We start from the raw sequence: 13,589 nt of genomic DNA, 5'->3' as shown, positions 1-13,589 counted from the left end.
TGTGGCCGAACCGACGTGGTGAATTACCTGGCCGAGAAGATGGTGGCGGTGTGTTAGGCCGCCGTTCGCGCGGCTTTCGCAACACCTACATTTTTGCCATGTGCTCCGCAGCCGATGGCGAGCGTCCCCTCGCAAAAACCGAGCGCCGAGGACTGCCGACTTTTGTATCTTATTACTGTCATCTCGCGACCGTTGCGCAACTTTTAAGCGCTGCCAGCATTTTTGTCACCGTCGCAGATGATTTGGTAGTGAGCGATCGTATCGGGCGCCGAATTTAGAACCGACAACGACTTTTTAATTATTCTGCCACGGTCGAGGATTACTATCTCGAAAAATCGCCAATTATTCGACAAATAAACGAACACGAGTCAGACCTAATCTAATAGATATAAATGTTATTCATTTATTCAGAGTCGAGATAGGATTCCAATCTCCTCTTCTAAACGTCCAAGAATGACAGTAAATAGAGACACACGTGTGACAGAAAGCAAACATTGTCTCGGTCTGTCTGCGTCGGTTGAAAACCAATGTACCTGTCATCGCAGTCGCGAAAAAGAAATCGTGGCGCAAGGTAACGAAGATGCGACATCCCATCGCGGGAAATTTTATTATCGCGTTTTTAACCATTTTCTAAATACAGAAAGATATAAAAGTTACTTGATTTACCAGGTGTTTTGTTTTCTCACACGTTCACAGCTAAGGCGGGACGCCTTGAAGAGTTTTTTTTTACGAGCGGCAATATTCCACCATTGGTAATTTATTCGCCCATTCACACGTGACTGTCATCGCATCGTATTCACGTCAGTTATTTGTCCAGCCTTGAAAAGTAGCCATTGTTTCGCTAGATAAATTGCGACGATTTTTTTCGGCCGTTTCTTCTCGCGATCTTTCTGGTCGCTGATGAATTATCGATGTGTTTGCGTAGAGGCGATCACTCGATCGGCCGTGGCGAATGACGAGAAATAGAAATTTACGGTAAAGGTAACAGGCCAATCGAGAGCCTGGTCGTTTTGTAAATTTGCATTGCTCGGCTCGTCGAATTCGTCACGGGGCTCGTCTATTTGCTTAAGAAACCGCATTGTCTAGGCGGTGTCGGGCACGTTCTCCACCGTCGACCGAATCATTCTCGGTACAGGTCATCTTCGCCGGCCTTTCCCGCCCTGTCCCGTCCCGTTGACAACTAATCTATCAGTTTGATCATCTATTTATTACACTATTCTCCCCCATGGTCGAGAGCAAGAGCGAGTTACAATATTTCCGACCTTGCGCTTGCAAAACTTTCGTTTCCTCGTTGCGTGCCGTTGAAACGAAACCCACCGTCGGCAGAGCCAACACCTGCGACACTTGACTTCTGCCTTCTGCTTCTCGCGTTGACAAACCCGTGTACATACCGTTCGCTTGCTGCAAGCATGGCAACGTAAAAGTCACGGTTTTAGGAGAACGAGTCGGAATGTTCCGAACTGCCATAACTCCGCGGGGCAACGTGACGTTAAGGCGCCAAGACCGTCCGCGATATTAAATATGATATGCTTAATCGGCGCCGCGTATGGTAATTCATCGTTGGAACGTTACAGAATCGCTGTATGCGCATCATTTATAAATAATTCAATTGACCGCTCGCGTCATAATAAATCCCAGCACAAGATGGAACTGCAAAAAACGCTAGACTTTTATCTTGACCTGCATGACCCCACGGTTTTTCGTCTTATGTTAAACTGTTGGAAACGTACGCAATTCGTTTACGCAGGTGGAGGCAGATCGATAATACGAAAAAATTAACAACTTGTAGTTCAATTGAATGGCAATCATTGAATCAAAATGTTATCTGAAAACTATATAAATCGTTGCCAAAAAGAATGATAAAAGTCGAGAAAGCTAAAGGTTCTTCCTTTTTTTAAATATTAAAGGTACTCCCCGTATTAAAGTAAATAACATCACATTTTAGCGATTATAGTTTCGCAAATGGCGCATCGCGTTACCGATCTTGCTGATTAGCATTGTTACCTTTCAGCAGTTACTCAATCGATCTTGAAAAAGCCGACAATTATTTAGCATGTTACATTGAATGAATAATAATATCAATCGCATTAGATCAGCGTGTCGTTGCGGTAATCAGAAGAGGATTTAGATTTTTGCTAACATATTTGTGCAATGAAAAGAAAATGTAGGGCGAAGCATTTAAAATACTAGATTTGGCATTTTTATTAAAACGTGTATCATTTAAGTTTACTTTCAATTATTTATTCGGTGCGTGTTCAATTTGCAGATTATACCCTGCAGCTTGTGCAGCGTCGCCTCAAGAAAGAGTAAATGCCGGGCACCACATGCATCACAATAATCAGCGAAAAAACCAACACAATTTAAATCTTAAAGAAGAGGATGACGGCTAGGAATTCCCTCTAATTATAATAACAATCGGAGTGGTATCTTTTTCCAAAAAAAATGACAAAAACGCGCTTTTCCAAATACATATTGTGGCAGTCATCGAAAGTCCTACTCTAATAAGATCCATAACCCAATCCTCCGGCTACTAAAGGGCAACCTCCTGTAACGAAATCATATCTGTCTTACACTGATATTCTACTAATATTTCCGGCTTTCCCCGCTTTTAGTTGTCGTCACATCGGCACGGTAATCGGAGGGTTAAATTAAGATGCCAACTATAATTTCCAATCAAAAAGACGTTTCAGTTTTTATCCATTTCTAAAATAACTAAGTTTAAAGTGTCAAGGAACGTCCGTCAATGCTCTTCAAACCAATTTAAAAATTACACACGACCGCAGCCGATCGTCTAAAAATGTAAATAATATAATAATGATAAATGAATGCTTATGTAAAATATCGACTGATTGTCCGTACCGATTTTTGTGTTTTTAGCGAAGTTTTGAACTTGAACAAACCGAGAACGCAGGAATATCGATTCTCGTGAAGATCGTACGAACAGTGTCGAATCTTGTGTGAAACTGTAGCACTGTGCGCGGTTGCGTAAAATGGCGAGCAGCTTGTACGACAAGGAAAGGAGACGGGCCAGAGCGGGACAGGAGCGGAGATTAGACGAAATAATAGGCGATATCGAGCAACGGGCGGGAATAATGATCGTCCGTCGAAGGAACGCCTCGACGCGAATAGTTGGCCAGAGAGATGGTGGGGCTAGGAGACGCGCGGGCCGACTTCAAAGGTACGACGACGCCGATGACGGCGCAGGCCACGAGGACGGTTTGCTTTCCATTCGGATTCTGTGATTACTTCTCCTGCACGGCAGTCCTTTCCCGGTCGTGGTATCTCCTTGGTTGGCGTGCTCATGCAAATAAATCGTGACCCCCCTCCTCGTTCACGGTTTGTCTGTTCCGAGATCGCGCCCGTAGCCAAGCGGCGTAGACGTCGTCGTCGGCGATCCGGGAGCGTCCACCGGCAATTCGGCTCGGTTTTCAACCCCGATCGCGATCAGGGGAACTTCAGTTCTCCTCGGTCCGCGAAACCGTCAGCTCCGGACCCCCGGGACCATAAAACTCGCACGGCCGGTCACGCGAATGTATTGGCGTCGTTCACTCTTACGGGACATGCTGTATAGTTCTCAGTGATAATCGACACACACAGTGATCACCACCGGCGTCTCGACATCATCGATCATGATCTGCTACGGGAAGGTGTTGCTGCTAGCAGCGGTCTGCTTGATGGGGTGTCGCGGGAACCCGGTCGCCACGCCGTCCCGCGAAGTCCTGATCGAGACCATGCCTCTTTACACGGTCCTGAGCAACCTGAACCTACTGAACACCACGCAGTGTCGGGCGGAGATGCAACAGACGCGGGACGCCATCGACGCTAACGTCCTATGGGCCATGAGACGTTAGTAGCCGAATTCTCCCGCTTTCTCCGGTTTCGCACGCGACAAGTCCGGCCGTCGATAGATTATAGGTCGTCGGACCGGCTCTGTTGGGACACGGAAACCCGTGTTTCAACGCCGTGGTGCTAGATTCTAGTGATAGGCCGATTCGGCGAAGAGACGGTCGAAGGGGAGAAAATAGAAAACCTTGCGGAAACTTCGGAGCCAAACGAAACGAGACGGAATGCGCGACGGACTGTTTCGTAATAGGCTTGTTTCCGTTACCGTGTATACACAGAGGCGGTTACGCCGCCGGATAATTCGGCCCGATAACGCGTTCGACGCTTGTGCAATGCTCGTGAACGCGGCCCGTGTCGCGATTACGCGACAAGATTCTCCTCGATTCTTTTAGGAACCGTCCGTACGATCGATCGATCGATCGATCATCGCACACTTTCTTCGCGTTACACAAGAAACCGTTCAGTTGACGAGATCGTACGCGGTTTCGACGACGAGAACAGGTTCAAGGATACGATATTTGAACAAGTAGAGAAGATTTTAAACGAAATCGACGTCTCCTTGACGTTTCACGGCTCGATGGAAAATTTCTCTTTCGCAAATGCCTCTTTGTTTAGCTTTAGTTGTAAATATAGTTTGACATCGCGGACCACAGAATCCTCGCCTTAGGGAAACGCCGAGGTTTCCAGATGAGTTTCGAAACGACTGCTGGGTTCGGCGCTGACCTCGCGACCGGTTGACAGAGTCGCGATTCCTAACTCTTTGCCAAGAACCTGACGGCCGTGGTTTATAAAGTACATTGTTTGTTTCCAAAGTTTTGGATACCAGCGGGTCACCCGGTGACGGGTTTCTAATCGGGAACAACTTCTGGTCGGGAAGCAGGCTGGGCTGCGACTTCATCAACGACAGGAGGGAGCTGCCGGTGTCCACGAGGTATAAGAAGAATATGTCGTTGTTCCGGGACCCCGAGCTCGAGTATCCACCATTCGATGTGAGGTACTATGTCGCCAGGTTCACCAACAACAGCACGATGCAGTATCATTTGGGGATTATGGGCGAGGTAAGATTAATCACAGAAGAAGTTCCCTTCTTGTGCGCGCGGTTTATATTCAATGTTGGAAAAGTAGATAATATTTGATCATTTACTTCTGTTAACAGTTACTAGGGGCGTGTCCTGGGAAATTTCGAGTTCCGAGATTCTAAAATGGAATCGGACCGGCATAATTAGACATTCCATTAGTTTGTTCTGATTGTGTATCATTTGGCTCAAGCATCTTTCTATTTACTCTTTTACGTACTTGTGTTTCTTTAATTATTTTGTTTAATATTGTTTAAATTTCTATGGTGAGAAACAAATGTTTAAACAATTCTGATACATCTTATCACATTTGTAGCGACTACACTATAAAATAATGCCGGAAACCAGTTACACCTTTCTTTAGTCGTACTTAGGGTAGGGGAGCCGGTTACTATGGAATGTCGACTTGCCTGTGCCTTTGCTTTGTTTTCGGGTGTAATTAATTTTACATTTATCGAATAAGACACGTTAAACTTTCTTATTTTGTTTATTTTTTAACGGGAAAAGTAATATATTTATTCGATAAAGGTATAATTATTTATATTGAAAACAAACCGAAGGCATAGCAATTGGTTACCTCGCAATCCACTATTCTACTTTGATTACTTAATTTTTACTTTAAATATTGTATACATCAATTCTCTCTAGAATATTGCTGGAACGACATTGTCTCTATCTAGAATAATTTTAAAGATCTATCCTTACTAAAGTCTTGTTCATTTAATGTCCTTTCAACTGCAGCTGATTTACAAAAAAATGCATTTTGGGAATCAGCGTGTTAAAAATACTCAAAGTAAGCTCTAAAATTTCTTCATAACTTCCATGTAATTCATAGACAAACAAAAAATACATACTTTAAAGTTTAAATTATTTATCGAAGACCTGCTGTAGTCGTTGCGCCTAGTTTCAGAAAAAAATTAAATGCATAGCAATCTTTCGCGTTACAACACTGTCTCGCAAACGCAAATAATGAGTTCAGATTCGATCTAAAAAGTTAAACACCTCGTTATATTATCATTACAAGAAACAGTATGTATTATAATGTATGCCGAGAATGAGTTGGACAATTTTCCTTTCGTTCCGTGAAATTCTGTGCACGATAAAAACCTGTTAATAGGTTTGCCTGTAGGCTACACTTTGGATTCGAAAATTTCTTCAGTTGACGCATTGGAACGTAATAATGTATAATCCAGGTTTACTGGGACAAATTTACCAATTCAAATTTAGCTAAACATTCGAAATCAATAGACGAATCGAAGATCAGCATGGGAGGAGTTCTGCAACCCTTGGAACTTTGGTTAACCCCTTACCGTACTCGAACCAGTCAGACTCGTGATGGAGATTTTTAGTAATAAGCTAATCAAATAGATAGTAGATATCAAATTCTATTCTCTTGTCACCAATGTTTAAACATTCAAGCAGATATAAGAAAACAATAAATGTAAAATTCCTTTATCTTCTAATCATAGTAATTGTAAAGAAAATGGTACGGCAAGGGGTTAAAACTCTTCCAGAGGCTCTGATCCATCCTCGAGCATCTCGGTTTATCTTCTCGTGCTGTTTTCAGGATAAAATGGTGATGGGACTGTGCTTGCCAGCCTCTTGCACCGTGGGCGAGTTAGAACAAATCATAGAGAAGATCTTCCGTGAAAGGACACTCCTAGCTGGGCACCTATACTCCGCGGACTATAAGTTGATTAGGGTATCCAATGTGGTGGACGATCATCAATGGCTCGTAAGCGGCCAGAAGATCTTAATCATGTACGTACCCAAACATAATCGATTATAATAATAACGTCCAGTCGTGATCTCTTGGACTTTTTGAAAGAATCCTAACGATCGGCTGATCCGTATCCTGATCGGTTATGTCACGTTCGTCGCCGACGAAATCCTCGAGAATCTCCGCGTTACCGGTTTTCAAATAGTCCTCGAGGTTTTCTGTTATCCGCACGGATCCGCTCGCGCCTTTGACGAAAATGTAAAAGAGTCTCTTCCTCTTGCACAATTCGCCGAAGCGGTTCGTTAATATTGACACACATCGATCCGTTTGCTCGCAGACTTTTATTGTTGCTGCCCGTTGGCCTGGTCGTGGTCGGCACGGTGTACGACATAATGGTTTACCAAAAACGCTTGAAGAAGAAGAGGGACTTCCTCACGTTCGAGAACAATAACACTGCCGGTGAGCACGAATGCGTCGGTCAATGTTTCTCGATTGCGGAAACTTTACGATTTCCTTGATCGTTGATTGAAATTTACCGAGTTCCATTGAGCCGTCACAAGACTCGACCCCTTGCTAATCCGAATACATTTCCTTTCCGTCAATGTTTGACCAATATGGATGCTGAAGAGATCCGGGCACATTGGAAAAACATTTTAAAGTTTTTACTTAGAAATAAGTAAAAACCTTTTAATTTAAGTCGATAGAAAGATCTAAAAACGATTGAATCCAAACAGAATTGAAGAACGACGTGGAAGCAAAACACGAGCCGGAGCCGGAGAACATCTCCTTGGACGAACACAAGCCGCAGAGCATGAATGAAAAGCTTCTCATGTGCTTCTCCGCGTACTCGAACGCGAAGCAGATTTTCAATTACGAAACTACAGCGGATTCGGTGCCATCGTTGCACGGTATCAAGTTCTTAAGCATGATGTGGATCATTTTCGTGCATACTGCATACTTCAGCAACAATTTCATGGGTAAAGAGTCCGCGACGATTAGCAGATTCTTCAAACAGTTGTAGCAATTGTCTTTCGGTGATAATTAATGGTTTTATTATTTTAGCAAACACTACGTTGGGCGTGCTCTACACCGACGAGTTCTTCTTGCAAGTAATCAGCAACGCCACGTACTCTGTTGACACGTTCCTCTGTGTAAGCGGGTTCCTGATGGGCTTCATATACCTGAAGGTCATGCGCAAGGAAAAACCGGCGTTGTCTCTCGGGCTGTGTGTGATGCAGGTCGCCATGCAGACCATCAAACGATTCCTCAGGTAAGTGCAGTGAAACGTAGCTACAACATCGTAAAAGGGGATGTCTCCCTGAACATTATTGTCTTTTCAGACTCACGCCAGCGTACATGATCATGATATTAGTGGCGATATTGAATTTTACCTATTACTCTAAGACTTCGACCTATGAGATAGTCGAGCAGCCCGACTCCAGTTGTACCAAATACTGGTGGAGGAATCTACTCTACATTAACAATCTGTACTCATGGGATGAACTGGTATTGAACGATAGCGGAGAATTCAGTGCAGAAGGACACATCCTGTCTATTTTTCGCTGAACTCTTTATGTTTTATTCGAAATTTAAAAAATGGTAAATTAGATGATTTGCACGGTGTGTATTTGTTTCAGTGTCTCAGCTGGAGTTGGTACATAGCCAACGACATGCAGTACTTCCTATACGGCACCATTCTGCTGATCTTGTACAGCTGGTGAGTGATCCTCTTCTGGTTACAATCCATGCTCAAAACTCGGACGGTTTTAAACTTTCCATGATTTGTTCTAGGCGATCATACGTCGCCTTGAGTTTGGGCGGTTTTACGTTGCTCAGCTGTATAGTATCGAACGGGTATTTGATATATGTTCTGGATTATGTTCCTTCGTAAGTATCCAAGCTATCCCCTCGTTCGGTGGTCGATTATTCTGAGAAACGACTATGTTCTTCTACTACTTCTTCTCTTCAGGGTGGACGGCATGCACAGGACGCTGACAGAGATATATATGCGTCCTTGGCTCAGGATCGGACCGTTCCTCGTAGGAATGGCTACCGCGGTCATCCTGGATAAGATGGACAACAAAGCGCAGCTAACGAGGGTAAACATGACATTCGTTTAACTACATTTGCCTTCTGGTATCATTTCTACGGTCGCGTGTAAAGGATTCAGTTTAGAAAGGTGACGAAGGTCTATCGGGATCAGTGAACGTTGAATAATTGTCAGTAGGCAAATTTATTAAAATCATTATTAAGATTAATATTGACAATCCAGAGAAACCTAACGATCGGTTGGACTCTCGGCATTCTGTGCAATTGCTCGATTCTTTTCGCTGGAGTGGAAAGAGATCTACCGGTGTACGCGAGCGTTATCTACGGCTCCATGTCCAGAACATTCTGGGGCGTCGGCATATCGTGGCTAACATTCGCGTGCGTCACGAACAACGGAGGTAATTGAATACTTGTTGCTTCAGGAACAGAGAATCGTTCGATCCTCTAACTCTTTGTGTCTCGCAGGTATCGTGAACAAGATACTATCGTGTAAGCTGATGATACCTTTCAGCAGGCTCACGTTCTGTGCTTACCTCATGAACCCATTCATTATAAGCTCACTGAATTTGCACAATAAGTATCCCCATTACTTCGACATATTAGCAACGGTAAGTTGCAACGTTACATTAATTGAACAACTTAATTAAACAAATCGGTTAACCTTCCATTTCCTTTTTTTTCAGGGTAACGCGGGTATCGGAGTGATAGTCGTGACATACATCTGCAGTGCGATTCTTTCCTTGGTCGCAGAAGCGCCGGCCATAAATTTGTTAAGGATTCTGGCGAATCCGAAAAGAATGAAATGAGTACGTACACGAATAGCTCAGGCAATATTAGCATACCGGAAACCATATTTGCGGACGTTAAATGTTAAACGCAAACTAGAGAATACGACGCGTGTTTAGACTGATCCGATGATCTCTGTCTCCAGGAGTCTGCGTGCTTCCTACATTCCACGAACATTGGGAAAGAGGACAGGCCCGTAGAGAGTGAACTGCGCAACATTCGTCAACATCTTGCGTTCTCTTTCTTTTCCTTTTTTATCAACGAGCGTAATATACACAACGATTGCGAAGTTCTTTTTAGTCAAACGATGCCCGCCGCTGGCTCCGGCGATAGGAGCGAGTAGGAAGCATTGAGAGGCACGTTTTACAATAACTACAGATCGTTGGAGGACGGGTCGGGTCAACTATGAGTGAACCGGGGAATGTAGTCTAGGCGGTGCCGGCGAAGTCAGTGATCGGTTCGCGCGTGAGGCTTGCTCGCGCCGACCTTCCTCAAGCTGTTTCTCCAGTTGTTCGTTCAAGACTAGAAGTTCTCTCGTTCGTTGATAAACGGGGTCCTGTGAAACAGGAGGGCATACGATACAAATTTAAGAACGAAAAAGACTCTAGATTATAGTATCAAATTTGACAAAATCGAATCATTGTAAATAAACGAAATCTCTTTTAAGTTTTACGAACCTGCTGTCGCATACTAGGATTCCATCTGCAATACACACTCTTCCAGGGCCTTATGTACCTCATGCTAGCTATTGGCAGCAAAACCGGTTGGTAAGTCGGCTGTGACCAATATAGGGGGTTTTGATACAGTGATAATTGACTGTTTATATACGACCACAAAGAGACTGTCTTCTGCTTGACTTGAGCCTGTACCCTCTCACGTTCGCTGTCAATGTTATGGCAATGATCGGCACTTTGTCCAATATAGTCCTATTTTATCCTATATTGACAATATCCTATATTGTCCAATATAGTCGCGTAACACCTACCTGTTGTATAAAAAGGTGCCGAATCTGCAGGAGTACAGATGATCGAGTATAGTGATAAGAAAATGTTCGTTGAACTCCAGCGCGTTCGGCAACTGTCGGCTGATTTGCCACACGCAGTCCATGAACTGCAAGAATACTGGAGACCTGTCTGCGTCGCTGTGGTGCTCATCGCCGTGGCCAATCCTCTGAAGATAACGTCCTCGCGATTAGAACATCACTCGAGTTGAAATAAAACTTTGATAAATTTATTGGCGATTCAGTCTCGCACCTGTTGAAATTTGTGGCCGAAACTCAGCCACTCCTTTTCTATAAGAACCTCAAAACCTTTGATAGTTCTGTAATACGGATCTAACATTAACATGGCAAGAGCTGTGAGCTGCAAACATTGACAAACGTTAAAGGACACGTATCTTGTATCCGGTAGTTACGTACTATCTTGTAATTACCTGCGCCGTTCTGTCCCAACCGTCAGAACAGTGCACCAGCACCGATGTCTTGTGATTGTCGACTTTGTCCACTATCTTTAACGCTCCCGCGAGTACATATTTGATATGTTTCAGCCAGACAGTGGATTCTATTCCTGACAACCATCTCGCTTCATCGATCTTTGGAAAGCATAATTCTGAAAGGTAATTAAGATCAATGGTAGGTCGTCATAGACGCGCAAGCTCAATGGGAGTCATAAATGGTTAATTGAGCTAGTAATTCCCGTCGTTCATGTCAGACGATCATTTAGAACACGAACGAATACCTTTCACTTTTCTAAGGCTTTCCCTCATCACGTGAATATTAGGAATGTCTAAAAACACTAGCTCCGCATTCTGATAAGCGTCTTCGTTCTCGTAGCCTCCTCCTCGCGCCTTATTCGCCACCGCATTTGGCATCGGTCGAGCATCCATAATAAATAATTTGTGACTCTGCGCGTTTGCGTCCATGATCAGTTGAACGTATCTTTCGTCCTCGCGACTCCTTTTGCCACCTACGCCCACCAGTGGCTGAGCACAGCGGGTGATCGTTGCTTGACTCTCCGGATGAATCCACGACAGCACCGGAAGTCTACCTTTGCCTCTGAAGGCCGCAGACCCTTGTAGATCTTCATCAGTTGCTGCAGCAGGCACTGCCCACACTGCTGGGTAGCTGTCGCATATAGAGTACGTGTCGTTGATCTTTGATATCTTCCACATATCATTGTTTACGCCCTAAAAATAATACTCTTCGATTAGCTGCTAATGCAGACTAAGTACTATAATGGTCTGACAACACAGTTACCATTCTCTTTAACTCCGCTATGGGCTCGTACACGTTCCAACCGTTCTCAGGAAACGTTTCAGAGTATTCGAAGGCAAATAACGGTAGCTTATGAGACAACGGGAATGAATACTGTTGGAGCTTCTCGAAAACGTCTCTCCGCGAATGATTCTCTTGCTTGTGAGCAAATCTGAGATTCCTAATGTCCTTGCAAAACGCTTCGATTCCATAGGAATTCTCTCTTCTGCTGGACGCTCCGCCGACCTTCTCGATTCTGCTTACGATACCCAGAGGCACTTCAACGACATATGGTGTTTCGCGGTCGGTGCTTCGAAAATGGAGCTTGTAATTTGTTACACTAAGAATTCCTCTAGCTGGTCCTGAATAGGGACACAGATAAGTTACCTCGTGAGCTATGCCCTGCATCCTTTCTCCATTCAGGAGTGTAGGACCTGCATCTCCAGCGGACAAATTCTGCAAAGGTAGATTCACACGTTAATATTCAGTTTGTTTATTCCATTTGGTTATACAGATTGAATTATATAAAGCAAGGCAGCTAAATACTTCTGCTACTACTAAAGGTAGAAAAAATTATCTACAAAATTTTTTAAACGTTGTCTCTGACGTTTTATTCTAGCTTCAGTAGTAACTGGACTCATTTTGTACGTTTTTAAGTAAAATAAAAGTGGAAAACAGAATCCTGAAATAAAAGGACAAAGCATATCAAATCAACGAAATAAATTCTAATGGCACAAAAGTGTTGAAATAAAAAATTAAGTTACATTGATTTTGTGTGTCTGAGAACAACTCACTTTCGTTTGATTCTCTTTTCTAGTTTCTAAAGCAGAAACAATATTATTATCAGTTGAAGTAGAGCTTGAGGAAAAACTTTTGGAATGAGATGCTTTTTCCCAGCTTTCCTAAAGAAGGTGGAATCTTTGCATAGTTAGATCGATAGATAGGCATGTTAGTAAGAGACCCAGTTTGATTATATGAATTTTTGTGTTACCGATTCTTGACCCATTTTGGAATTGAGCGAGCTGCTCTTACTGTCTGAGTTAAGAGAATCTGAGCTAGCATTTTTAGAATTGTTCTGCTCCACGTTCAGGAGCTCTGCGCTTCCTCTCTTCTCCATGTTTGTTGTTCCAGTACCTCTTTATTCAGTCATTTATAACGGAACAGTACAACTTCTTGTAATTTTTTATTGCTACATCTGAAAACATAGAATTTCTTAGAACGTAGAAACTGGAAAATGTGGAATTCATCTTCTGCATAGCTAATGCAATACACTTTTATTTGAACCACTTAACCTCAAAATCGTAACAAACGTTGTAAACTACATAAACCGTAATTTAAGGTGGAAATTAATAACCTACGGCTGAAGGAGCATTAGAAAGCGTTCACAAAATTTTAAGCAAATCTACAACGTAATGTAATTATTGTTTAAAAAGGATCTATTTCCAATGAATTTTGCCACGCCCAGAAATATTATAAGCAACATGTCAATACGCCGGAAAATTAGTAAATTACAGCAACGTTTTTATACGAACAATAACCCAGAACACCAACCTCGCTTATATACTATTAATTAAAGTATTCGAGTAGATTCGAGTGAGTCAGTATGTATAACTTTTGTTTGACAGCCATAGTCTGCGGCTTAATCAGTGGAGGCTCGATCAATAAATATGAAAACCGACGGAGTTCAAATTGAGTTCACCTGTCGCGCTGGCGAAGCCGAAACCTGTGACTATGTACATTTAGAATACACCTGTTGCCTCTATGCAATAATGTATTCTTTATATCTTAATTATTAAATCAACTTAATCTTTAATTCTCTCGTAATAATAAAATTTATTATTAAATATGTTCGCAATAACTGCAA

The 13,589-nt window shown here is 43.0% G+C and overlaps 2 protein-coding genes across 5 annotated transcripts; one reads left to right on the top strand and one right to left on the bottom strand.

The window, feature by feature from the left end:
* Positions 1-3,248: 3,248 nt before the first annotated feature.
* Positions 3,249-10,150, top strand: LOC144474145 (nose resistant to fluoxetine protein 6). Its single transcript, XM_078188725.1, has 14 exons — positions 3,249-3,846; positions 4,657-4,901; positions 6,487-6,680; positions 6,977-7,098; positions 7,374-7,616; positions 7,702-7,909; positions 7,980-8,145; positions 8,277-8,356; positions 8,431-8,526; positions 8,609-8,738; positions 8,912-9,086; positions 9,154-9,296; positions 9,372-9,494; positions 9,620-10,150. Exons 1-13 carry the CDS (start codon positions 3,630-3,632, stop codon positions 9,492-9,494), a joined length of 2,142 nt encoding a protein of 713 aa, XP_078044851.1. The 5' UTR covers positions 3,249-3,629; the 3' UTR covers positions 9,620-10,150.
* On the bottom strand, positions 9,782-13,529 carry Mtm (phosphatidylinositol-3-phosphate phosphatase). 4 transcript variants are annotated; one of them, XM_078188735.1, is made up of 10 exons: positions 13,277-13,408; positions 12,717-12,920; positions 12,520-12,627; positions 11,729-12,181; positions 11,211-11,658; positions 10,906-11,081; positions 10,728-10,835; positions 10,460-10,644; positions 10,152-10,356; positions 9,782-10,030 (listed from the first exon to the last, which is right to left on the bottom strand). In XM_078188735.1, exons 2-10 carry the CDS (start codon positions 12,840-12,842, stop codon positions 9,878-9,880), a joined length of 1,962 nt encoding a protein of 653 aa, XP_078044861.1. In that variant the 5' UTR covers positions 12,843-12,920; positions 13,277-13,408; the 3' UTR covers positions 9,782-9,877. The 4 variants fall into 4 exon arrangements, with proteins under 4 accessions (XP_078044861.1, XP_078044858.1, XP_078044859.1 ...); XM_078188732.1 differs by having other exon boundaries at positions 9,782-10,356; positions 13,277-13,529; XM_078188733.1 differs by lacking the exon at positions 12,520-12,627 and having other exon boundaries at positions 9,782-10,356; positions 13,277-13,525.
* Positions 13,530-13,589: the final 60 nt, after the last annotated feature.

Source organism: Augochlora pura, chromosome 8 (genome assembly GCF_028453695.1).
Source record: "Augochlora pura isolate Apur16 chromosome 8, APUR_v2.2.1, whole genome shotgun sequence".
NCBI lineage: Eukaryota > Metazoa > Arthropoda > Insecta > Hymenoptera > Halictidae > Augochlora > Augochlora pura.
This window is presented reverse-complemented; position numbering and strand designations above follow the sequence as displayed.